The 24077-nt window shown below is 48.7% G+C and overlaps 1 protein-coding gene across 1 annotated transcript; it reads left to right on the forward strand.

The window, feature by feature from the left end:
- Positions 1–1073: 1073 nt before the first annotated feature.
- RpL27A (ribosomal protein L27A) lies at positions 1074–20471 on the forward strand. The gene is made up of 5 exons (XM_089556001.1): positions 1074–1165; positions 1338–1401; positions 1463–1538; positions 7459–7633; positions 20312–20471. Exons 1-5 carry the CDS (start codon positions 1163–1165, stop codon positions 20438–20440), a joined length of 447 nt encoding a protein of 148 aa, XP_089412127.1. The 5' UTR covers positions 1074–1162; the 3' UTR covers positions 20441–20471.
- Positions 20472–24077: the final 3606 nt, after the last annotated feature.

Raw genomic sequence — 24077 nt, forward strand, 5'->3', positions numbered from 1 at the left:
CAACTAAAATTAAATCACATGACAGAGTTGTTAAGCATGCCAGCTTCTGCAGTAATTATTCCATAAAGCATAGCAAACATCCAACGAAAGCAATTAAGCTGACAAGTACAGGAACCGACAATAAAACAGATTGTGCCCCTTGCTAAGGTTGTAAAATATTGATAAGTCCACGGACCTTTGACTGGAGGAGCGACACGTGGGCAATGAGGGACGCCGTAGTAGAGGCCTCCATATTAATTGAGACCACCGGGAGTTCTTTAACGTGCGCTGACACTGCGCAGCGCACGGGCGCCTTTCGTGCTTCACCTCCATCAAAGCACGGCCGCCGCGTCCCGGATCGGGTCCTCCGACTCTAGCCGAGCACCCTAACCACTAGGCCACCGCGGCGTGTATAGAAAAAGTACTGAAAGTCCTCCGCGGATTTGCGCGGTTCAAGCTCTTTGCCGTCGTAGCCACCCTGCTACAATATGCGCACCAGTGCGCTCGAACGTAATGCTAGGCTACGGTTGCTGGTAGTCCATAATATATTCGGCGCCTGGAAGCGCGAGACCTCTAGGAAATATGTACTCTAATATATATTAGAGAACTATGGAGCAGCCATTTGATAACCATAACAAGAAGCGGACTTTTCAGCGAGTGAATGAAGCGTCCTAAACTTCCAGCGCGAACAGACGACGCATGCCGAAACGTTCGCATTTACAACGCTTTTCCGCCCTTAATTCCAATACGGAACGTCGAGCGTGGGCATAATAATGCACGTAGAGCATGCTGACCTTTTTTACGACTTCATTCGCGCGTATTAACTTATTAAGAGCGAATTTAAGCTTTAGAAATCTGCAGTTCAAGCAGATCGCCGTACACACGCATCTCGCTGAAAGACCCGGAAGTCGGAGTACCCAGCATGCCTTGCGGCTCATAGTAAGAAACTCTATGAAGCCAGCTTTGTAATATGTAGATATAGTAGAATAAAATAATTTCTACAACTAAGGAGGTAGATTAAAAATATTTTAGGCTACTTTTGGAGCACTTAAAATTTTCGCTTTTTGGGCTACTACGTATTTGGCGAACTGTGGTTGACGCTATCTGGCAACCCTGGTCATACTGCCGCCGTCCGTGCTTCCTCTAGCCACCACACTTCCTCTTTCCAGCCAGCCCGAGCGCAATGGTGGGTGCATGCTTTGTCGTTCATTCGCGAAATCCGCGCCATCGTAATAAATGGCGCGGTGTAATGGGCTTGGACGCAGCGGTGTGGTTTCTCGAATGCCCGTGGAGGCGCTTAGACTGCGTATTTCTGGCGATATTGCAAGGGGTGACCGGTGTTTCTTGGTGTCGCGCAGTCCACTAACAAGAAGAAGACGAGGAAGCTGCGCGGGCACGTGAGCCACGGCCACGGCCGAGTGGGTAAGTGGCAGCCAGCGGGGCCGTCGCGCACCGGGGCTTGAGCATATCGTGCTGCACGCAGGCAAGCACCGCAAGCACCCGGGCGGCCGCGGCAACGCCGGCGGACAGCACCACCACCGCATCAACTTCGACAAATAGTGAGTGCTTGTTGTCCCCCCCACCCCACCACTCGTAAGCCGGCCGCGGCCGTATCCAACATTTTCGGCCGCGGTGGCAGCTGGTGGGCACATCACGCCGCTGCGTTCAGGTGTCGGCCGGGGCCACGCTGGCGGTCGACATTGTTTCAGCAGCGACAGGCTACGAGCGAGTGATGATTCTCGTGGACCGATTTTGCACTTCAGTATCACCTGGCGTATCTAACGCCAAGCTATAACGTCAGTATGCGGCGATGTTAGCGTTTTTGCAGTGCTTTTGAGGGTTGACCAGAAGGCTGGTTGCTCTACTGCAGCTTTCCATCGCTGACACAACTGATTGTTCAAGCGAAGCCGCTACAATGGGACCTCCTAAAAGCATTGCCATTGAAGCGTGATTGGGGGTACTCCTGTAGTTAAGCTCTAAAGAGAAATTATTTCGGCTCTGTGCTGTTCAGCCCTTTGGTACAGTGAGATGACTTAAGCTCTGTGCCTTGCCCCGTGGTCGTGTAATGCAGTCACTGGGTGTTTTTGAAATTGTGGCCATTGTCAAGGAAATGGCCTGCTCTATTTTGTACAGGTCTTGTTTAAATCGAATATTTGCGGCGATTTCCACTGGTCTTGCTGCAGCAGCTTTTCTTGCTCCGCGGCGACGAATTCGAGCCCTGCTGGTTGACCTGAATTGACCGCGCGAATCCCGCAGGAAACACTGATCATTTTGTGCGCGCATGTTGTCTGCGTCATCTGCATCACAGTTACAGCTCTCTCAGTTAGGGCATCGCATGGAATGGCAATAGTCCTCCCATTTTCTGATGAGAGCTCGTCGGAATCAGAGTCCGAGCAGCAGCAGCGACAGTGAAAAGTACCTCTTGGAAGCATTTTTCGAGAAACATCTGGCAGAAGCCCAAGCCCTAAATTGATGGACTGGGCGAGTTGGTAAACCGTCGCATTGTCTCTGTACCGTAAGCACTGTGCAGACATGCGACATATATTCATTTACCTAGAGAGCAACTGCCTATGAGGTTCACCACAATGCAGTGCACTTCAGATGTAACATGAACTGGCAGGTTCCATTGCGAAAGAGGTGCTTGCTCAGCGCTATTCTTGTTGTCTGCTTACGCCTATTTTGGTGCCAGAATTGCCAGACCTCACCTTCCGGAACCAGTAGTACCGTATTTACCCGATTGTAACGTGAGGGTCGACTTTGCGAACGCACAAGATCAAAAAACGCGAAAACACAAATTTAACACAAGGAACCGAAATTATAGAACACGAATGTAACGCAGGAAACTATAGGGAAAGTCGAGAATTGAAGTACAGTGCCTGCAAATTACGCCCTATCTTCGTCCTCGCCACTGATGTCGCTGTCGTCCTCTTTGAGACTAGTTGTTTCCCACAACAGATCGTCCTCACTTCCGTCGAGGGCGTTTGAAATGGAACATTTCTTAAATGCGCGGCGGACGGTTTCGTGAGGCAGCCCGTACCAAGCAGCTGAAACCCACTGGGCAGCAGTAGCTGCACTCGGGCGTTTCAGTCTCCCTGCAGGTGTTGGTGTCGATCCACATTCAATCCAGTCCCAATACAGCGGCCGCATGCGATCCTTGAACGGCTTGTTCAAGCAAACATCCAAGGGAATGGACGTCATTCCACCCGGTATAACAACCAAATGTGTTCGGTCACGCTGCAGCTTTTCTTTCACGCCGGGTGTAAGCTGACCTCGAAAAGAATCCAGCACCAACATTGATGCTGGATGCAGCAATGCACCTGGCCTTCGGTCCCAAACGCTGGAAATCCAATCTATGACAAGTCCCGAGTCCATCCAGCCTTTTTCGTGGCAGCGTACACAACGTTGTTAGGAAATTTTTCTTTCGGGATAGTCTTCCGGCGAAAAATTATGAAGGGAGGGAGCTTGTGACCTTCAGCCAAACATGCGAGCATAACTGTTATGCGATTCTTTTCGTTTCCAGTGCTTCTTATCCGAACTTCGTGTTCACCAGACTTGTGCACTGTCCTAACCATTGGCATGTCAAGGTACACGGGGGTTTGGTCCGCATTCCCGATGTGTCCAAGTGGCATGTTGGTAGAGCGGCGGAGATCAATGACATACCGCTGAAACGCGAGAAGTTTCGACTCGAAGTCCTCGGGTAGTTTCTGACAAATCGAGGTAGTGCGTCGAAGGGACAAACCGGCCCTTCGCATGAACTTCTGTATCCAGCTGCGCGATGCCTTGAATTGGTTTGGCGCCAAACCCGCGTCTCGCGCAAGTTCACGTGCTTTGCACTGAAGCATCTCAATGCTCACACCAAGAAGCCAGGAGCGTTGTTCAGCAACAAAGTCCGCAAGACGACGCTCCAAATCCGGGAAGCGGCCTTTCTTGGGCCCACGGAAACCTTTTCTTTGACTGTTGCAATTGAACAACTCCTGGCGATGCTTCCTCCATCCCCTTATCGTCGTCCAGGCTTCTTGCGGCCGCTGAGTTACCGACTTTTTGGCGAGTAGAATAGCGTTGCGCTTGAAGCCAGCGGTATACTGAGCGCGAGAGCACGCCATTTTGGAAACGTGTCGAAACACAGACCATGCGGCTATGCACTGCCTGAGGAATCTGTGGCGTAGGTCACGTGGTACTATCAAGTGGCCCAAACGAACCGCTACGTCACCGGTGATGTTTTGAAGCCAGTCGTAAAAAGTAAAAAGGCACTAAAAAGGAGCAAGTCGGTCCTCCCGTGACCACGCCATGTGATAGCGCATAGAGCTTGATAGCGTGCGGGAGAGGAACTGACTGGGAGAGCGAAAAAACGGGAGAGGAATCGGCTTCGCGAGCCACAGCCGGTCTCGAGGGGTGCGCGCGCTTCTCTTGCGCGCTCCCCCTAGAGACCGGCCGTGCACGAGCACTTGGCTTGTGAAGGCTGGCCACTTGGCGTCGCGCTCCCTCATTTTTTTCCTCCATGTTTCAAGGTGACTCGTTGCTGGCGTGCTCTCGTTGGTGTTGTCTGCTCTGCCTTTTTCGCGTTTGCACCGCATTCACAACTCGTCCTGGCGTGGTTCGCGTATTGGTTGACCGCTGAATTTGGAGCGCGCGACTGTGAAGGAGCAGGTCAATCGACATGCACATAAATGCGGCACATTAAGCGAGCCTAATAATGAGTGTTTGGTGCCTTTCTTAACATTTTTATACCTAGTATTCGAATGTAATGCGGGGGGTGACATTTCACGTCTGTTTATGGTAAAAAAACTCGCGTTACATTCGGGTAAATACGGTACTTCTGCTGCCTGCTCCGCTCGTCGTTGACAGTCGCTGAGGCGGTGTGGAGTGCCTCCTGTGAACGTCTTTTTAGCGCACACCCTTTCAAATATGTACCAACTAGCCCGTCAAAAAGCTTTACCAAACAGATTGTGGGCAGACATGATGTCCCTGTGGTTTTCACAGCCCCCAGAAAACTACCGGGTTTATGTCGGGCTGATCCCCACCCAATCCAGACCCATCGTTCTTTGCATGCCGACAGAGCAAGTGTAGCATTGGACCTCATCCTTTGCCCAACTGATATTACTTTTACTCCTGCTTGGAGACGTCGAGGTTAATGCTGCCGGAAAGTCGGGGAAACCAAGGACGAGCATAGGGGGTGACTGCCACTGAGTTTAGCCAACACATTAAGAAGAATGTGGATGCAGGGAGTCAAGTTATATACATAACAAGCAAAGGAAAAGGAGGAATTCTTTTCCACCCACTGTACAGTACAAACCGGAGATAGTGAACGGGCTCATCGCGTGGGTCAGCACCATGAAGGATGTCATCAGCCACTAACTGTAAAGTTCCTCAAGTCAGAAACCAAAGCATTGCGCAATGCCTATAAATTTTATGACTTGGACGCACCTAAGGTGTGGCTAGCCAGGAAAAAGTTGCATCAATACGCCAAAAGAGAAAAGCAGTGCTTCAGTGTTCCTTTTGTCAAGCTACACCTGAATGGGTGCATTTTTCAGTACTACATGCAGCGCAATTCAGATCAAACAGGATGCCCTTTCTTCCACTGACTGACAAACGCAGCCAGGTGACAGCAACTCCTTCAATAAAGCTCGGCTATAAAGCTCCCTCGTGGCGAATTTTCGTAGCCTCTTGACTAAAGCCTTAACACTTCGTTCAGGAGACAGCTTTCTTTATCTCACCCTTTTCAAGTATTCTGCAAAGACTAGAACTGGCTCCTGCGGTGGTGGAGTTATTATAGCTACTCGACTTGAATTTCATGCTGCCTTGGTGTCAATCGATTCACCTCTTGGAATGGTCTGGATAACCAGTCGTGTTGGGTATCGTACAGTTACTATTATTGGTGTGTGCCCCGATTCCCGGCCAGAGTTCATCCATTTCTTGAATTACGCTCCGCAACAGATTTCTTCCCGAAAGCCGTGGTTATTCTGGGCAGTGATTTTAATTATCCCGCTATAAAGTGGCCAATGTAACTACATTTCACGCCCCAACAGAACCAGTCCGAGTGCCTTTGTTGTGTTCATTCACTGCAGCCCCATCATCCAACACAACAGTTGGTCTGCGAGCACAGTAGTAATCATATCTTGGTCCCTGTGCCTGCAAGCCATCCTGATTTCACTTCTGTGGGAACTGTTCGATTTAGATGCCTCGCCCCGATAGCACTAAAGTGAAAAAATGTATTCTCAACTGCACACGCACACATATACATAGAATTAACCAATTACTGGGCTCGTTTTCAGTTGATTTTCAAACAGATTTTCCCCGACGAACAACCGACCAGAAGTGGAATTTGTTCCGTGATAAACACAAAGAAATTGAGGACTCATGCATTCCTAAATCAGTAATTAAAACCCGAATTGATGATCCATGGTTTACTCATGAAGTGAAGAGATCTTAAAATAAAAAGAAACGCACCTACAGGAAAACTTCATGAAGCAAAGCTCCTGTGGACTGGCAAAAAATGCAACAAACTTTCTGCTTTAACTTCAGCCAAAATTGAAGATGGAAAACAAGTATTTTAACGTCCCTCTTCCTAACACACTAAAATCCAATCCAAAAAAGTGCTGGCGCATTGTGAACCTACAAAGTAATCATGGGGTGCCAGTACTGAACAGACGCACCATTACCACCAGTCGAGTGTGCCGAACTTTTCTAGAAGACTTTTGATGATTCATTCCCGGACCAATCAACCCTCCACTCATTTCTGACAATTCCTTCGCCAGTCGTCGAACAGCCTATCATAATTACTGCAAACGGTGTGGCAGTTGAGAGATCGCCTGTGAGCACAAGTCCAGGTCCTGAAGGTATTAGCTCCTAAAGATAACATCCGATTACTCATATGTTTTTCTTGCATTAATATTTCAGCAATCACTTGACACAGGATGCATTCCCGACGACTGGAGAACTGCGCATGCAAATCAGGCGACAATCCCAAAAATTATAGGCCAATATCCCTCCATAGCGTGTAAATTATTCAGGCACATCTTGTTTAGCCACGCCATGAATCATCTGAATAGGAAAAACTTTCTCTTGGACAATCAGCACAGTTTCAGGCACAAACAGTCAGGTCAGCTTTTCAAACTTACAACAGACCTGCACTGTTCCCTACATATCCCCAATGACACCAATGCGATTTCCACAGACTTCTCTGAAGCTCCTGACCGTGTGCCACATAAAAGGTTGCTATTGAAGACCCTTCAGCTACGCGTATGGCAGGTTCTCTCCGATCATGAGTGGCAGTTTACCAACATCCCTCGACAGAAAAGTATACAACAGCTGTATCCTACCGGTACTCACCTATGGGGAAGAAGGCTGTTCCCCTAGTCTTGACAGAAGCCTTGTAGTTTGCGTGATGAGCCGTCTTACTGTGCAAGAAATTTGGTGAGGATGCGTGTTGGTGTGCGAGAGGAGTGTGCTCACTCTCCCCCCCCCCCCCCCCTTGTGCAGCCACCCGGGCTACTTTGGCAAGGTGGGCATGCGCAACTACCACGTGCGCAAGAACCACTACTGGAAGCCCTGCCTGAACGTGGACAAGCTCTGGTCCCTGGTCTCCGAGCAGACCCGACAGAGGCTCAAGGAGGACGCCTCGGGCAAGGCCCCCGTCATCGACATTGTCAAGCACGTGAGTGCAGGAGGGGCTGTTCATGTGGTGCTTCAGAAAGAACTGATTCAATTTCCAAAATTTGGGATGTCCCAGAAAATGCGATAGAAATTGAGACCGGTAAACTCCTCTCAGTGGCCGTCATACTGGATGCTCTTGTGGCGTCACTGGGGGGGGGGGAGCAGCGTCTTTGTGCAGTCCCCTGTACCAAGTGGATGTAGTAACATAGTTCTTGTTCAGCGCTTCCCTCGTCACCGGAGTGCGTCGTTGGTTTCTGTGGGGTTGGCTCAGTTCACGGGGTGCTGTGCGTCCGCTGAGAGGAAGTCTAGGCAGTGTTGGCTGCACTACGCAAACTTGTCGGACGCTTCTGTGCCCATTCATTTTCTCCCTATTGTGCTTGAAAAACGCTGTCTGATTAAAATGCGAGCTGCACTGTTTTTCCTGCTGCAAACAGTGGCAAGTGTGTGCACTCGGGGATCTCACTCAAAGCTCATGTTCTCGAAGGTGTCAAAATATCAGGAGTGAAAATCTCAAAACTTTGCCACAGAAAGCGCTTAGCATCCATCATTTGGGTGTGGAAGAACTGGGGGAAGGAAACTCTTGGCGGAAGACGCATTGCGAAAGCATTTCTGTTCGCAGGTGTACAGTCTGTCATCAGTGTCTGCAAACTGTCAGTCATCCATTATATTGGATTTATTAACGAATATTTAATTGCCATGCATGAGTCATAAGGTCACAAGGTGATTAATTAAAAAGGTAAACAAATAATTTGATGAAGTAATTAGTTGAATTAACCTATTAACAAGTTGAGCAGTAATTTAGTTGACCTGTTAATTGGTCTACTTGTTAAACTAAAGCTGCATTACATTTAAGTCACCGAAATGGTTTTTAAATAACCTGGCAATTAAATCATTGACCAAACTAATCCAATGGTGAATTCATTGGCTACTTAATCAAATTGCTGATTCAATCAATGAATTAGTGATTATCTGAGTTAACTAATTAATTACTACATTGGTATGCTTACTAGACACTACCAGTGGGACCCCACGTCTTCGTATGTGGTTGAACCGAAGTTGGAGTGAAAACCCCAGTTACAAATGACAAAGGCATGAAATAACGAACACACAGCAACATAATCGGCAGCACTAAGAGGCATGCTTTTGCATCACTGCACCCAGGGAGACCTGAGTGCACCCTGGGAATTTTTGTCCAGAGAAAATTGGCACCACCGCTCTTCCACTGCCTCTCTGTATGGAGCTGTTGCGTAATAATGTCAAGTGGTGTTCATTCTAGAAGCGCATTCTGGTGGCTGTTGCATACCTGCAAACTCTCCCGAATTGTCGGGGAGTCTCCTGAATTTTGATTACATCTCCCGATTGTACGGACTCAACCTCAAATTTCCCGAAAAGTGGTCGCCACAGCCCAGCGTTTTTTTTTTTTGTCTTCTAACTTTTGTTATTCTTTTCTTGCACGCTATAGCTATAATCCTATAATGTCCTGTGATATAACCATGCCGGAAAGCAGCACTCAGTCACCAGCATGTGAATCGAGGTAGCGGTCGCCGGCACGACCACGAACGCGAGCAACCGATGGGCGCTGTCATATTGGATTTTCCGGGTTGGATTGTCTCAGGCTGGTTTGTGGATTTAGCAATCGAGTCGTTATATGATGGTCGTAGGTGTAGTGTCGTGGGTGCGCTAGGCTTCAGTTGGCTTTCTCAAGTTGTCGAGTGCAACGTTACTGAGCTACTCTGTGTTTCCCTGAGTTGGAAGCTACTCTCGAGGCACAAGTCGCGCCGAATATGCTCGCGCACATACGCGGTTCCGACGTGAAATGCAGCAGGGAGGTATTTCTCTCTCTCGCTGTTGAGAGAGAGTGCCGGCAGTCTGCCCCAGCGCGGGGTCTCCCGGCCACTGCGCACAGTCACTTACAAAAAGAAGTAAACTGCATGTACTACATAGCCGCGCGCACGTAGCGTCCTGTCTCGGTCTAATCGCTTGCGCGTGCCACACTGCACTAGCGGCCGGGGTGGGGCGCCCGGCCGCGTATACCATCCGAGGTAGCACCCACGGAGCGTTCGTGTCACGCGTGCACTACCTGGCAAAGAGCAAGCGGGAAGTCAAGCCTGCCTGCTTGATGAACGCACAGAGGCTCACCACTGTTCTGTCACGGATGCGCGCACTGCCGTGCTGCCACAGGAGCGCTTCGAGATGTCCGGGATGATACCTGGCGCCCTGTAGGCCGCGAGCATCTCGCGATGCGGCACTGCAGAAGCGTCACAGCGAAGGAGCATGTGCTCCAATGTCTCCACTGCGCCGCAGTCAGGGCACGCGTCGCTCGGGGGTGGTGGCCGCTGCGGCAAGTGAGCAGTTTGCGCTCACCACGGAGCCGTCAGTGAACACAAGCAGATGGTCGCGCAGTTGCTCGTAGAGCGAGAGAGCGAAACCGAAATCCGGCTAAGAGCTACTGCTGCCTCGTCACGTGAGGGCCTTTTTCCCATGATGCTTTCCACTATATTTTTCATGACTAGGCTTCAAGATTGTGACGTCATGCTCCCTCCTAGTTTTTTTCTTCCTCCATGGTACCAAAGCAATAAAAATTCCCCCCCCCCCCCCTGCTGCGGCAGTCTCCCGAATTATCATGTTGCTAGGTTGGCAGGTATGCTGTTGGGATACACCCTCGTATTACGGTGAAACTCGCCTTGATTCTGCCCTGATTAATGAGGTTGTGCACCATCGTCCCATGAGCAGAGCCTTTTTCCTCCTTTTGGGTAAATATTCCTGGAAGGTGCTTGCCCCCCCCCCAACTTGGACTGGCGCTCGTGCAAGCATGCTTGCATTGGGCGTCCATGCCGGCTTTGCAGGAGTATTGTGCTGCAGTTGTCCCCCTGCTGCGGGCAGTAATACGGCATGCTAAAATCTGTCTTACAGTGGTTCCTTGACGGCATGAAGTTGCACTTTGGCACTTGGCCAAACGTGCATGACCACACACTCGCTTGCCTGGCCCTTGCCTTTTTCGAGACTGCCTGAGCTCTGAAAGCCACCCCACAGCACGACTGGTGGAGCCTCTCCCCCTTCCCCTGGTGTTGCCACGGGCAGCGCTGCTTCCCCCTGGGTGGGGCCACACAACCCTCTGGGTTGCGGTCAACGGTCGGTGTGCACCAGTGGCTGCATATTGCAGTGGTGCACAGAGTGGGCATCAGATTTACGTGGCTGGACATTCTCTACACTCACTGAACCTCATGCCAGCCACACACAGTAATCCCTCGTTATAACGCTGTACTCAAAATATCGCTTTATTCGAAATTTCTTCCGGTCCCGACCCAAGCGCATGCATTTTAAGCCGCATTACTCGAAGAGCTTGGTCCGCTTAGAGCGAAGTGGCGAGCGGAGGCATCGCCGCCGCCGTGGCAGCGACCCTTTGCGCATGCAGTGCCAAATTAATACCACCGACGAATTAGACTCATGCAGGCATAGAACAGGCCACATAAGTACCACACCCCCGATCGATGCCCTGCCTAGTAACGGGCACCAAGAGAGTGCCGAGGGTGCCCTGCTCAGCGGGGCCAAATTCCATGGTGCAGCGCGCCCAAACCGTTAATCTCAGTCGGAAGCGCATTCCTGGTGTTCCCCGTGGGCCTGTTTCGCATCGAAGCCGCAGCGGCTGGCGCTTCGGAAGTCACCTCAGCTATAATAAAAGGCTTACTCTACACATCGCTTTACTGCGAACTCATCCCACAGTAAAAGATATTTCCACGATGCCTTCAGCAACGGAGCCAGGAGACGGCAGGCGAACCGCACCAGGTAGCAGCAGCACCCAAGCGGCTGTGGGATGAAATTTGCTTGTATCGCATTCATCAGCTTTACGAGCAACTCGGTATTGGCCAACGATCGTCAGAAATGATGCATTTTTGACATGCATCTATCCCAGGGCTTGCTGTGGACGGGAACAAACAATACTAGCATGTTTTTCAGTCACCGGCATCAGGGCTGGCAGGCCGGCCCAGCGTGGCTGAGGAGCGCGCTGTACGGCATCATGACGCTGCCGCTCTCTGCGCTCGCATTGGCTGCCGCTTCCCGTCATTGCGTTTGCCGCAAGCGGCCCGCAGGCCAGATGCAGGTGACGAGCTGCAATCGGTCGTTGCAATGCCGTTCTCAGCACACACTTTTCGCTCGTGTGTCCCCGCCTTAAGGCTGAAATCCCATTTCGGCACTCATCTGCAAAAGTCGTTCCTTCAGCCGCAGCAACGGTTGCGAGACACAGGTGAACACAGCGGGAAAGCGAGCGAGCGAAAGAGCACGTCAACCGGACGTAGACAAACCGATCTCGTCGATGACGTATTTGTGGGCAGAGCATGGTCCCAGCCTGTAATCTTTATTTTTTATGGTTTGCTCCGGTGTACGAGTTGAGAAGGAAAAGGCTGGTGGTCATTTTTAATACCCATTATCTCTGGTTCCACACAAGGTACATCAAAAATTTTTGTGGCAGGATGATGGATCGTTCAATGTCTACCAGTATTTCGACTTCTCTTTGCCTACACGGCCACCTAACGTACTGCTGTTACGTAAAAATCAAGTACAGTAATCCCTCGTTAAAGTCAGCAGGACGACTAAAAATTCGTTATAAGCGATAATTCGATATAAGCGACCGCTTGAAAAAAGCTAAAACAGTCGAGATTTAATTTCGCCACAACTGCGAGGAAGCTGGCGGATGACCACGAGCCGTTGCCTAGCAACCGCCGCAGCTGGCAGGCGCCGCGCGGCGTCCGCCAGCTGCGGCGGTTGCTAGGCAACGGCTCAAGGTCGGTCTCTGTGCCTCCTCGGAGCACTGCCACAGCGAAATCGCAAGTTCGTGGCCAATGTAGCTTTTGCTACAAAATTTTCTCGTGGCACATTTGTTCTACCAGCAACTCAGTATTGGTCAGCGATCCTCAAAGATGATACAGTTTTCAAATTGCTTATACCAGAGTTTATTACCTATATCAAGAACAAGCTTTAGCTCATTTTTGTGATCCAGACGGGATCCAGGCTGATCGACAGGCCGGCAGGCCACGGCTGGTCTCGATGCGCGCGAGCGAGCACGTCGAGACCGGCCGTGGGCAGGCAGGCCCGGCTCAAAGGAGCGCGCTCTACGCCATCATGACGCTGCCGCTCTCTGCGCTCGCGTTGGCTCCCGCTTCCCGCCGTCGCGTTTGCCGCGGGCGGCCCGTCGTTGACATCTAGCAGGTTGGACGCAAGCGGCGCGCTGCGGTCGGACGCTGCGGCGCCGTTCGCAACCTCGCACCACGTTGAATCGCACTCGCTTTCTGCACATGTGTTCCCGCCGTAACAACATAATTCAGTCACCCTGCCAGGCATTTAGACCGTTTGTCTAGTTGAATGACGCGAACCGAGCATGACTGGCCACTTTTCCGCATCCAAGACACCGCTGTTTTTTGGCATCGCAAAGCGCGAGGAAAACTTAATTTTCATGTGGATTCTGTCACGGGGAACACCAGGAATGCGCTTCCGACCGAGATCAACGGTTCGGGCGCGCTGCACCATGGAATTTGGCCCCGCTGAGCAGGGGACCCTCGGCACTCTCTTGGTGCCCGTTACTAGGCAGGTCATCGATCGTGGGTGTGGTACTTATGTGGCCTGTTCTATGCCTGCCTGAGTTTAATTCGTCGGTGGTATTAATTTGGCACTGCATGCGCAAAGGGTCGCCGCCATGGCGGCGATGCCTCCACGGCGGCGATGCCTCCACTCGCCACTTCGCTCTAAGCGGGTCAAGCTCTTCGTGCGCTTTGAGTAATGCGGCTTAAAATGCATGCGCAAAGGGTCGGGACCGGAAGAAATTTCGAATAAAGCGATATGTCGAGTAAAGCGTTATAACGAGGGATTACTGTATTGTTGACATCGGAGGAAGCAGATACAAGTAGCAGGAAGCGCCAGTTATACGCGAAGCATTTCGCAAGCATCATCGGCACCTATTGCAGTGTTATCGTAGTGTGTAAACGAGTAAAACCACAATTTCTGAGCAAGCGTAGACAACATTTAAGATGAAGAGGCCACCTTGCGTTTCATGAACAATACAATCGAGCTTTATTTGCTTTTACTCAAACGAAGCCGATAACTATTTTTAGCCGGTGGCTTGCGGAAGTGAAAGTCAAAATTTCGTTCTTTCATCTCCGAAGTGAGGTCTCTAGCTAAAAGTGGAGCTTCGTTTGATCCAGGGACTTATGTCCTTGACTGTACATGATGGCCTGCAGAAAAAGCTGCCAGGGCTGCAGGCCCCCTTCATTGGCATGCACCCAAGTCGCAATGAAAGAAACCACAGGAATGGCATTACATGTAACTACATTTCATATGTAATTTGAACAAAAGTAGAAATTGTTTGTGTGTGTGTGTGTGTGTACTACAATTTGAAAAAGTCACACAGTCCTGAATGTAATGTTTTCAGTTTGTATGTTTCGAGCTTCTGAACTGTCCAGCACCCTTGGCAGTTTGTTCTGCAACATTTGAAGGTTCTGCTTGTTTTAACTTTCCATGGCTCGAAATGGCGTGTATTGTGAGGCTGTAGATTTCTTTGTTTTCTGAATAAGACCATTGCTATATTTAGCATCTTGTTTGAAGAGTTTGCCAAGCCGGTATTCGTAACAGTTGTACTTTGTGAATAATTCACACGTACGAGTGCACTGGTACATTTTCCAAAGTTCTGTACAAACTTTATTAAAACTTCCTGTTGGGCGAGTTGGTAGTTCATATTGAATTAGAAATATTATAGCGCAAACAAAGACACGGACAAAAAAGAGAGGAAACACACACACGAGCGCTATGTGTGTGTTTCCTCTCTTTTTTGTCCGTGTCTTTGTTTGCGCTATAATATTTCTAATTCAATATGTACAAACTTTCTTTGCAGAAGGAGCAGCCTTTCAGTGTTTGATTCAGTAGGTGGTGCCCATACCAGATGGCAGTCTGGAGGAGAAAAGGGAATAATGACGATTTGTAGAAACTACACTGACTATTTGTGACAACCGGCCGCCGCGGTGGCTCAGTGGCTATGGTGCTCGGCTGCTGACCCGAAAGACGCGGGTTCGATCCCGGCCGCGGCGGCTGAATTTCTTTGGAGGAGAAATTCTAGAGGCCCGTGTACTGTGAGATGTCAGTGCACGTTAAAGAATCCCAGGTGGTCGAAATTTCCGGAGCCCTCCACTACGGCGTCTCTCATAGCCTGAGTCGCTTTGGGACGTTAAACCCCATAAAACAAAGAATAAAACAAACATTTGTGACAACCTTTTTGCTACGGAATTGACGTGGGCATCCCATGGCATTGCGTTTTGAAAAGCTGGGCACAATCGCTATGATAGTTGAGCGTAGTGAATTTTTTTTTTTTTTGTGCTACTGGCAAAGCACAATTGGAGAGACATGCCTTTGCCCTGCAGTGGGCGTGTCAGGCAGTGGTGCTCCAGCTGCTCTATTTGCTCCATTTTGATACATTTACATTTTGCTGCACCAGTCTGCTCCAAAAGTGGCAAATTGATCAATATTGCGCCTTAGCTGCTCCAGAAAGAAGACAGGGTCGCGGGAAAGCAACTATATTTAGAGCCATTCAGGATTTCGGTTGACAGCCTACTAAAACGTTTTCGCAGTTGGCAACCTAGGGCGTTGGTGGGCTGCCTTGTGGTAGAATTTAGCAGCCAGTTTTTATGGAGGAAGGAAAGAACTCGGGAGAGGCTGTTACTTCACATTTTTTGAAGCCGGCTCCCGTAGGGAAAAAAACTGAGCAGGGAGCGTCCGGTGAAGCCTAGTCATAAAGACCATCGCCGCCCCCATTGAAGCGCGCGTGTTTCAGACCTTCATGTAGTAAAGGTGTTGCGAGAGTTGACCTTGATGTAACGAACTGTCTACGCCCTCTCTCTGTTAGTGCTGAGCCACTCAAAATTTGTTAGAACCACGTGAAAGTTCCGTGACGATAAAGCACGGAACTGACATGAGAGGAACGTCGATTGCATCGAGCCGCTGCAGTTGGCGCAACGCGCCGTGCTCCAGCGCCGTTGGCGCATCTCCGGCTCTTTCTCTTTTGGAACGTCATACCACTTGGAGTTACAACTGTTCATGCTCAAAAGCAGCGAAAAATGATAGGGCATAGCAAAAAAAGAAAAGACACGAGCAGTGCGCGGCCATCACTGCCGCATGGTTTGCTCGCGTGGTTCCGGTGCCGATAACTTTGCCTTGTCAGGAGTGGGGACGGCGGAGATTGCCGGCGACGCAAGGTGAGGAGTCCGTTTCCTGGGGCTACAGCGAGGGAGCAGCGTTGAAGAACCTCCGTGGTTGGTCTACAGCAGCGGCACGGCTGCACGCGTTCCTCTCCAGCTGGGTCGCGGTGCCCCCGCCTTGCGCGGGTCGCGGCGGAGGTGGCGGCAGCTGCTGCTGCAGGCGTACTATCAGTGTGATCGCAAAACGTTTCTCCACGTTTATGACTTTCGAGTAACACTGCTTTGTGTAAATGTTTTCAAGGTGATTGCACCTACTTTTATTTCTTATTTCGGTTCCCGTTCTGCAGTGTCCTTTTGACTCACTTCGCGAAACCTACATGTAACGGAAACCTGGATGTAAAGAAAAATCTCAGACTTTTTAAAAATTTTGTTATGATCACGTTTAACTGTAGAGCCAACATGAAAAAAGAATGATTCAGCACGCTTGGTTGAACTTGCGTGCAAGGCAGTGTGAGCAATAATAAAATATTTTCTCTGTTTTTGTGATTCTTCTTTTCCTAGCTACGCATGGCTGAACCTTATCTCGTTAGGAACAAACTCTTTGTGACTCCTTTATTCCGTTCATGCTGTTCCCATGTTGCTCCAGGGTTATCGTTCTGATACAGATGTGCTCCAGAATGGATATTTTTCTGCTCCAAAGATTGCTCCAGAACTTGAAATGGCTGGAGCACCACTGGTCAGGCTGCTGATGATGTTTTTGTTTCTAGTATGAAACAGCACCGCTTTTGTTTTATTGGCGTTTATCCTGACTCTATCTTTTCATTGGCTGCAGCTATCGCTTGATTCTCCTGTACTTGTTTGATCTGCATAGCTCATGTGGTGGGCAACATGCAGTGGTCATTCATCTGTGGCACAACAGTGTCCCAGCATCCTTATGAAAGCACGATTGGTGGAGAAGTCAGCTGTCCTTCTTCCAGCCAGCCTCCTTTTGGGTTCTGTCCTTTGCGAAAACCGAACTGGGATAGCAGCAGCTGATGTTGTGTCTTGAAATAGCCCTGGCTTTGGAAAAAGTCTGAGGTTTCCCATGTCATTCTTGTGCATTACCTGCTTCCTGCATTCTATGGGGAAATATGGCCTGCTCAAAACATGGCTTGAATGTATGCAAGAACGTGGGCAACGTATTTGATTGGTTTTATCTGAACACCTTTGGAAGCACTATTTCTTGGGCCTAAAATTATGCTAGTAATCGCTGTTTCATTTGGGAGTAATCTTGAACAACAGATTTTATTAAGATGTTCCCGATCTGTTTCCCTACAAAACAAAACGAAAAGCGTCTTGTTCCTTCCAAGGAAAGATTAATTTAAAAAAATGTTGTAGGTGCAGAGTTGTGAAAAAGAAAAAAGATTTCTCACGAAGTTATCGATACTTTCTTTCTTTAGAGACAATGGAGTGCAGGGTGTGTTGAGGGTGTCTGTCCTTGAGAAGAACCTCTTGAGAAGGATCCTCAGTTGCTGTGCCGTCCTGTCTCCTTCGTGTTCTTGAGATGAGCTCCGTTCACATGGGGGTCTTCCTCAAAGTCAGACTTCCTGTGCCACAATCACAAACTCACATCACCAGACTTGCGCTGGGATGCAGCGGCAGATCCAGCGAGTCTGGCACCTGTGGCAAGCTTTACGGCCTGCACGGTCTCTGTCTCGCGTCCTCTCGATCGCATGGAAGAGGCACAAAGCAGAGAGAGAAAAGGAGTGCACGAAGCGACCATGGCGGTGAACACACAAGACAGGCGTGCCGGTCACACCAGCCAATGGCAGGCGTGGAACGGCGCACTTTTCAAGCGCACCATGCATGAGCCAATCAGCGGCCCAGAAAACCAGCCAGGGCAGCCACTTTGCAATGTCCTGAATTACACACAAAGAAAACAGTTTCGAACCAGGCCCAAGCTGGTGGCAATCGGTCGGCTGCAGCGTCCATGATGCACGCGGGGAGTTCCAAGAAATTTTGCCCTTTTGAGGGCATTCCGTGGCTGTTGTGGCATATTGCAAGCAGATTTTATTGCATTTCCTGACCAAATGCTCGAAAGGTCCAACGTTCCGAAAACGAGTTTTCCTCACAATCGATTTTTTCACCATTTTTGACTGTCTAAGGCCTGAGTCTCCCCTTAAAGGACTGTAGACGTCAAATTTTATTGCAGGTTTTCTTTCAAATGATGCTTTAGATAGAGTACATGGATCACCGTGTGGTTTTTGCCTGCAACCGATAAATAATTTATAATTGGACTTCTTCAACGGCTGTGATGTGTAGTTGATCCTTGGGTCACGTGACGGACGAAAAAACGGCGATATAAATGGGGATAATTAGTTTTAATTCACCACAGCACTTAAGCCGGACTGCTTCAATAGCTGTAATTACAAAAATGATGTATCAGCAGTAATGTGGCCCTTTTTTGTGCCTCACATGACACGTCACAGCTATTGTTCGGTTGTTGAAACCAAAACAGCCACGGGGTGATCCGTGTGTGCCTAGCGTGTTGTTTTAGAGAAGAAAGCATGCAAACGAAAATTCGGTCCTTTGGAGGCAGTTGCTTTTGTTTCATGTCTACAGTTTAAAGTAATGAACCTGTGTCTAAAATTCCGTCTAATTAAGCTTGCAGGACTCTCCGTGTGAGGCACCTTGCAAGGGTCTTTCCATAGAAGTAGCTCTCCCTTTTTGAACAGTGCCTCATCGGTTTCCATTGCCAGGAGGGAAAATGCTGGCCCAGTGCGAAGTCATTAATCGGCACTCCTGCACACCCTTGCAGGGCCATACGTGAGGACGAACGGGAACGGCCGCGTTACTAAAATTGCACTTCAGGTTCCCTGAAACACTTACTCAAGCAAGAATATTGAATGTGGTGCAACCAGAGCACGAAATAAATTCGAAAACATCTGTTGAACGTAGGGTGAGTCAACACGTGGGGGCAGTGGCCAAGCGGCATGGCACCGTAATTGAAGACATGATTTGTAGTGTTGGAGTGGCTACTGGCGATGGGTTTTGGAGGCCCCTTGTCCTCCGCTGACTGCAAGAACTTCGCATCCATTTTCTCAGACCATGTGTTTTAGAAGTCCACAAAGCAATGAGGCATCCCCCGAGTCGTTTTGAAACACCATAAAACCAAACCGAACAGTGAGGCAAGGTTCAGCAACGCAGCGAGCATTGCTAGGAACTGTCCATCTGCATGCCTGCCCTTTGCGTGGTAACAGTCGCCGACCGATTGTTTGGGACTTGGCTGGACCCAAAAAATGGTCCGAATAATCCAAGTCCAGAAAATTCGTGCACTAAAACAATTAAGCATTTCTGGCTTTCAAAATCGCAAAAGTCTCCGCTCCCCATGTTACGCCTGCAAGCAATAATATAAGACGCTATCTGAGTGGTAGCCATGCTTTCATCATGTCTGCACCCTATCACATCATGATACCAGATAATGTGACGTGGCCGCAGTCATGTCGCAAATGAATGCACTCGCTGCGCGAAGCAAGAACATGGGGCAGTGATGCTCACAGACACCGAGAGGTGACCCCAGTGGAAGGCGCGAGCGGAAGTGAGTGTCTCCTCTCTACCGCGTTCGCACCGTGGGGTGAGTCGTCCAAGCCGCGGCGGATGCTGCTGCTGCCCCCTTTTTAAGGCGATCGTGTGCTCTTTGTAGGCCATCTCGAATGGCAACGATGGAGAACAAATGGCCAAGCCTACCCAATCCAGTCCAATTGCACCCGCCGAGCCGATTCCGTTTAAGTCCAAGATGGCGCCTCTCACGGTGGCGGGGAACGGGTTGGTTGTGACCGCAATGCCCGCTCGCATCTATATTAAGCTGAAATGAACTTTCGGTTGAAAAATGATCACCACAATATTATTGGCATCTATTTCAGTCCAACAATTTGAACTTTTAGACTCCACAAAGTCCGAAATATCGGTCGTGAAAATGTGCATGTTCCTTTGAGATGCGTGACGAATTATTGGAGTCCTAAAAATTGGTTGGCTACTGTACATGTAAAGATAGCAGGCCCGATATGGTCTTGTCAAGCTATTTCGAACCCTCTGAGGCTGGCACTTGTTGCGAGCTATGATTTACGAAGGTGTGTAGCCGTGATATTCCGAAATCCAGGGTATATGATAATTCGGGGAACCCTGACGAAGCTTTACCCTCTTAATAGCACTCAAGCTACAAATGCCAGTGGATTCCGATGACCAAAATGGGCTTGTGGAGGATCGCCAAATTCATTGGTAAACACAAAATCAATGCTGTAGTGCACACGCGACCTCCGCTGTGAGGAGAGCCGTCCTGAACGCTGAATGCTAAACGTAGCCTCATGATTAGATGGTCTTTCTGTGCGCTGCAGCAATCCATATTTGATGCACGTTGGCATTTTTAGTGCTTGATGGCAGAGTTCTCGACACATGTCTCTTTGCCCTGGCTGTTGGTGCCCAGATGACTTCCTGAGGAGGGGTTGTTTCTGTCTGTGCAGGGCTACTACAAGCTCCTGGGCAAGGGTGTGCTGCCCAAGCAGCCGGTCATCGTCAAGGCCAAGTGGTTCAGCCGGCAGGCCGAGGAGAAGGTGAAGAGCGTCGGGGGTGCCTGCATCCTCACCGCCTAGGACGATAATAAAACCGCACATTGCCACACCACTCTGCCTGGTGTGGGTTGTTTACCATAATTGGTAGACTGGAAGTGTTGCAAAAAGAGCTCAAGTCATGCTTTTGACTGTGTAGAGAGTGTGAAGAGCCAAACTGTACGAATGAAGGAAACTGCAAACATGAAATGTTTCAAGATTTGCTTCAACAGATGGACTTGAACTTATTCAACGCAGAGCTCTTTTCTGGAGTGAAAGCAAGTTGTACGAATCGGTTTACCCCATACTAGGTTGCAGTACACGAGGTGGGAATGAACAAGGGCAAATAATAATTGTTTTTTAACTTGCAGTGGGAGGAGATGCCTAACACGATAAATGACACAAATAGATCAGGCCATCTTTAGTCTAATGTAGTTTATATGATCAGTCCAATCCAAATTGCTGCGAAAAAACTCCCTAGAAACCGGCAACTTGCTTGATGTTAGTCATTGATGTTCGTTTGATGTGATGATATAAGGGTTTGTTTTTTGGATGGAAGAGCATAAACTAGTTAACACAGAGCCAAACCATGTCAGTGCACGTTAAAGAACCCCAGGTGGCCCAAATTTCCGGAGCCCTTCACTACGGCGTCTCTCATAACCTCAGTCGCTTTGGGACGTTAAACCCCAATAAACCAAACCAAACTAACTCCTCAAGCCAGGCATTACATTTGTGTTCATGCACTTGGAGATGAGACGGAAAAAAAGTATCAGCATACATCGTGATAGGAGTTATTGGAATGCTTACAATGCCGTTAATGTAGTGAATAAATCAAAGCGGTCCCAAAATTGAACCATGAGGGACACCGAATTTTATCATACCAAAAGTGGATTTTACACCATGAATATGAGTATACTGGATCTGTGCAGTTAGATAACTCTCCAAAAGTGAATTTGCCACTCCACGGATCCTGCAAGTCATTAATTTATGGAGTAGTATTGCATGTTTCACAGAATCGAAAGCTTTGCACAGATCAAGAAAAATTCCAACAGAAAAAAGCTTATTTTGAAAAGTTAATTATAGAGTTCTTAATATCTGTTCTGTTGATTTACAGGCCTGAAAGCCATACTGTTGGGGACAGATAAGATGTTTAGCTTGCAAGAAATTGTTTAGTCGCCTGTAGAGTACACGCTTGGCTAACTTTGAAAACAGGCAATACCGAAATAGGATGTAATTACTGGGGTCATTTTTGTTGCCACCTTTGAATAAAGCGACTTAATTTGTTAGGGAATACACCAGAGAGCAGCAGTCTGTTACAAATATGCGAGGAAGGCCAGCAATAATATTTACAGCACATTTGATAGGAAAAGCAGCATCGTCATCTCCATTTAAAGAATTAATGATGGAAACAACCTCATCCGCTGGGGACAAAATATAGATTGAGTACTGCAAGAGGGTAAGTACGAGTTGAATGGCACAAGATCGGTATGCAGCTAGAAAGTGTTCATTCAGCATGCTGGCAAGTGGAACTCCAGCATAATGCACCCCATTGACTTTCAGCTCTGAGGGGAGATAATTCTTCCTATTCCCTATAATGTTAACACTTTCCTAAAGTAATTTAGGGTTGTGACTGAACGACGGAAACTTATTATAAAAAAAAGATTCGCCTTCGTGAGGTCTGAGTTTAATTTATTTTGAAACTTCTTGAACTTAATTAAATCCGGGCATCGCGTTTCCAAAAAACGGAACATTTTGTACATTACTTTGTTTCAAAATTGCTCCTGTCCTCCATTCTTTCCTATAGTAGGATACAACTAAAAAAAACAGCAGTTGCTAACACTGGGCCGCGGTGTCCTGTATTACTCCGCTGGACAATCGCAGCAGTAAACGAAATCAGCGTTTTAGTGCTTGGCTATATCAAACAATCCACGTATCAAAATTCAAGAGCTCATAACTTTTTTTCCTGTGACAAGCTTCTGGTTTAGGTAACAAGAAACGTTTTAAGAAGCGGACTACTTTTTTGTCGTGGAGGGATTCTGTGCGCGGAGGGTGAATGTGGGTGGAGCTTCACTGCAGACTTAAGTTGTATCCGACTGTAGCCTTGAATTTTAGTTTCGATACCTGGGCGCCGCCATGTTTGTTTTACTCGAGCGCCGCCTACCGCCGACGCCATCTTGGACTGATAATTTGCAGCCGAAGCAGCGTGCGATCTCTGAAAGTGTCATTCGCCCGTTTTATTCCTGCCAAGCCTAGAAATTTTGGGTGGGCGCTCGCCTCGTGTCCATCCTCGTGTGTGCTATGCCATTAGCTCCTGCAATAACCAACTGGAAGCAAGCGACCATTCCTCGACGCAGCGAACGATCAGCATGGTGAGTGCCAAGCTCGCAGTTCACGCGTGCTTTTTTGTCGCCGGTTGCCTCTAGGGCAAACTTGGCACGGTGTTGCATGTTAGAAAAATGGAAGCAAAATGTGTTGAAACACAAGATCGCGGAGGGCAATGATTATCTAGTTTTTCGTGGAGCGCAGTTTTTCATGAACGCTTTCGCTGCCTGCTTGGACATGGCAAGTGTGACAGTTTAGATGCTATGCTTGCGACAGAGTACCCCGTTTACAAACTGAACATTTTGGAAACAGCGAGTACATGACCGAAACGAATCCACTTCTGATGATTAGAATGTTTGTTTGTGGAGATACGCGCTATGAAATTGAAATTCGGCTCCTCCTGCCGCTTGCTGTTCGTACTACGAGCGATACAAGCCAGTTGACTGAAAGCGATTCGCATTCTCGCCTTCTCCGCTCCCGCCAGCACTTACTGGTGCACAAATTCCAGAAAATGTGCAATTACACGATTTAATAGGTTGGTACGCTAACGGAACGCTATTACCGCTTACTGACAGGCAGAATCGCCGACCTGTGTTGAGAATTCCAATCTCAATCGGGTCGGGGCACTGCTCAAGTCGCTGCGTTTGTTGTATCTCTGGCACGGTTATGCATAGTGTGGATTTTTTTTTACAGTGCATTCGATGCGATTTCAGTCGAATAATTTATTACAATGCATGGCAGAGTTTACCGTCCTGTGCATGCCATGACGTGTATTTTTTCATCTTACGTTGCCATGGCTGCATTTTCCCTCACTTTGCAGTTGGGTAAGAGTTCATGTCGCCGCTTCTATTCATGCCATGCTGTGAAAATTAAATTAGTATTTTTGCACTAACGACATGTTTATTTTTTTCAGGTGGCGATCCCCACACCCTCCCGATATTGACGATCATGTGGGGCCGCGAAAAGAAGTTGTGGCCAAATTTGTGAAGTCCTCACATAGCGTACTGCTGAATTAAAAAAGAGCTCTTCCAAGGCCGTCCAAATACTTGATCTCTTAAAATTATGCACAGATTATAGTTTGGTAACCCAGGCGCTGCGCTTCGTTCCGCGCCCGATATTAGGCACAGGCAGTGGGTTTGTTTCTGTCTGCATTTCGTTCACAAACTGCGCTAACGTTTAGCTTTTTGTTGGCGCAAGCATTTTTTGTTCACCAACTATCCACTGCCAATGCAACTCGGGACCGGCGGAAAAGCGGTGAAGAAATGGACACCGCAGACGTGATGAGATCTTCGCATAACATGGTGCGCGTACATACTGGCGGCGTTTGTTTTTTTCTACTTTCGTCTACTATTTCCGCAAC

The sequence above is a fragment of the Amblyomma mixtum genome, chromosome 1 (genome assembly GCF_055824585.1).
Source record: "Amblyomma mixtum isolate Tamu chromosome 1, ASM5582458v1, whole genome shotgun sequence".
NCBI classification, from domain to species: Eukaryota; Metazoa; Arthropoda; class Arachnida; order Ixodida; family Ixodidae; genus Amblyomma; species Amblyomma mixtum.

What these genes read in the sequence shown, in the direction of transcription:
- RpL27A (XM_089556001.1), top strand. An exon ending in CCACGGCCACGGCCGAGTGG is followed by an intron (nt 1,402 to 1,462) that starts GTAAGTGGCAGC and finishes TGCTGCACGCAG; the next exon opens with GCAAGCACCGCAAGCACCCG. An exon ending in TCATCGACATTGTCAAGCAC is followed by an intron (nt 7,634 to 20,311) that starts GTGAGTGCAGGA and finishes CTGTCTGTGCAG; the next exon opens with GGCTACTACAAGCTCCTGGG.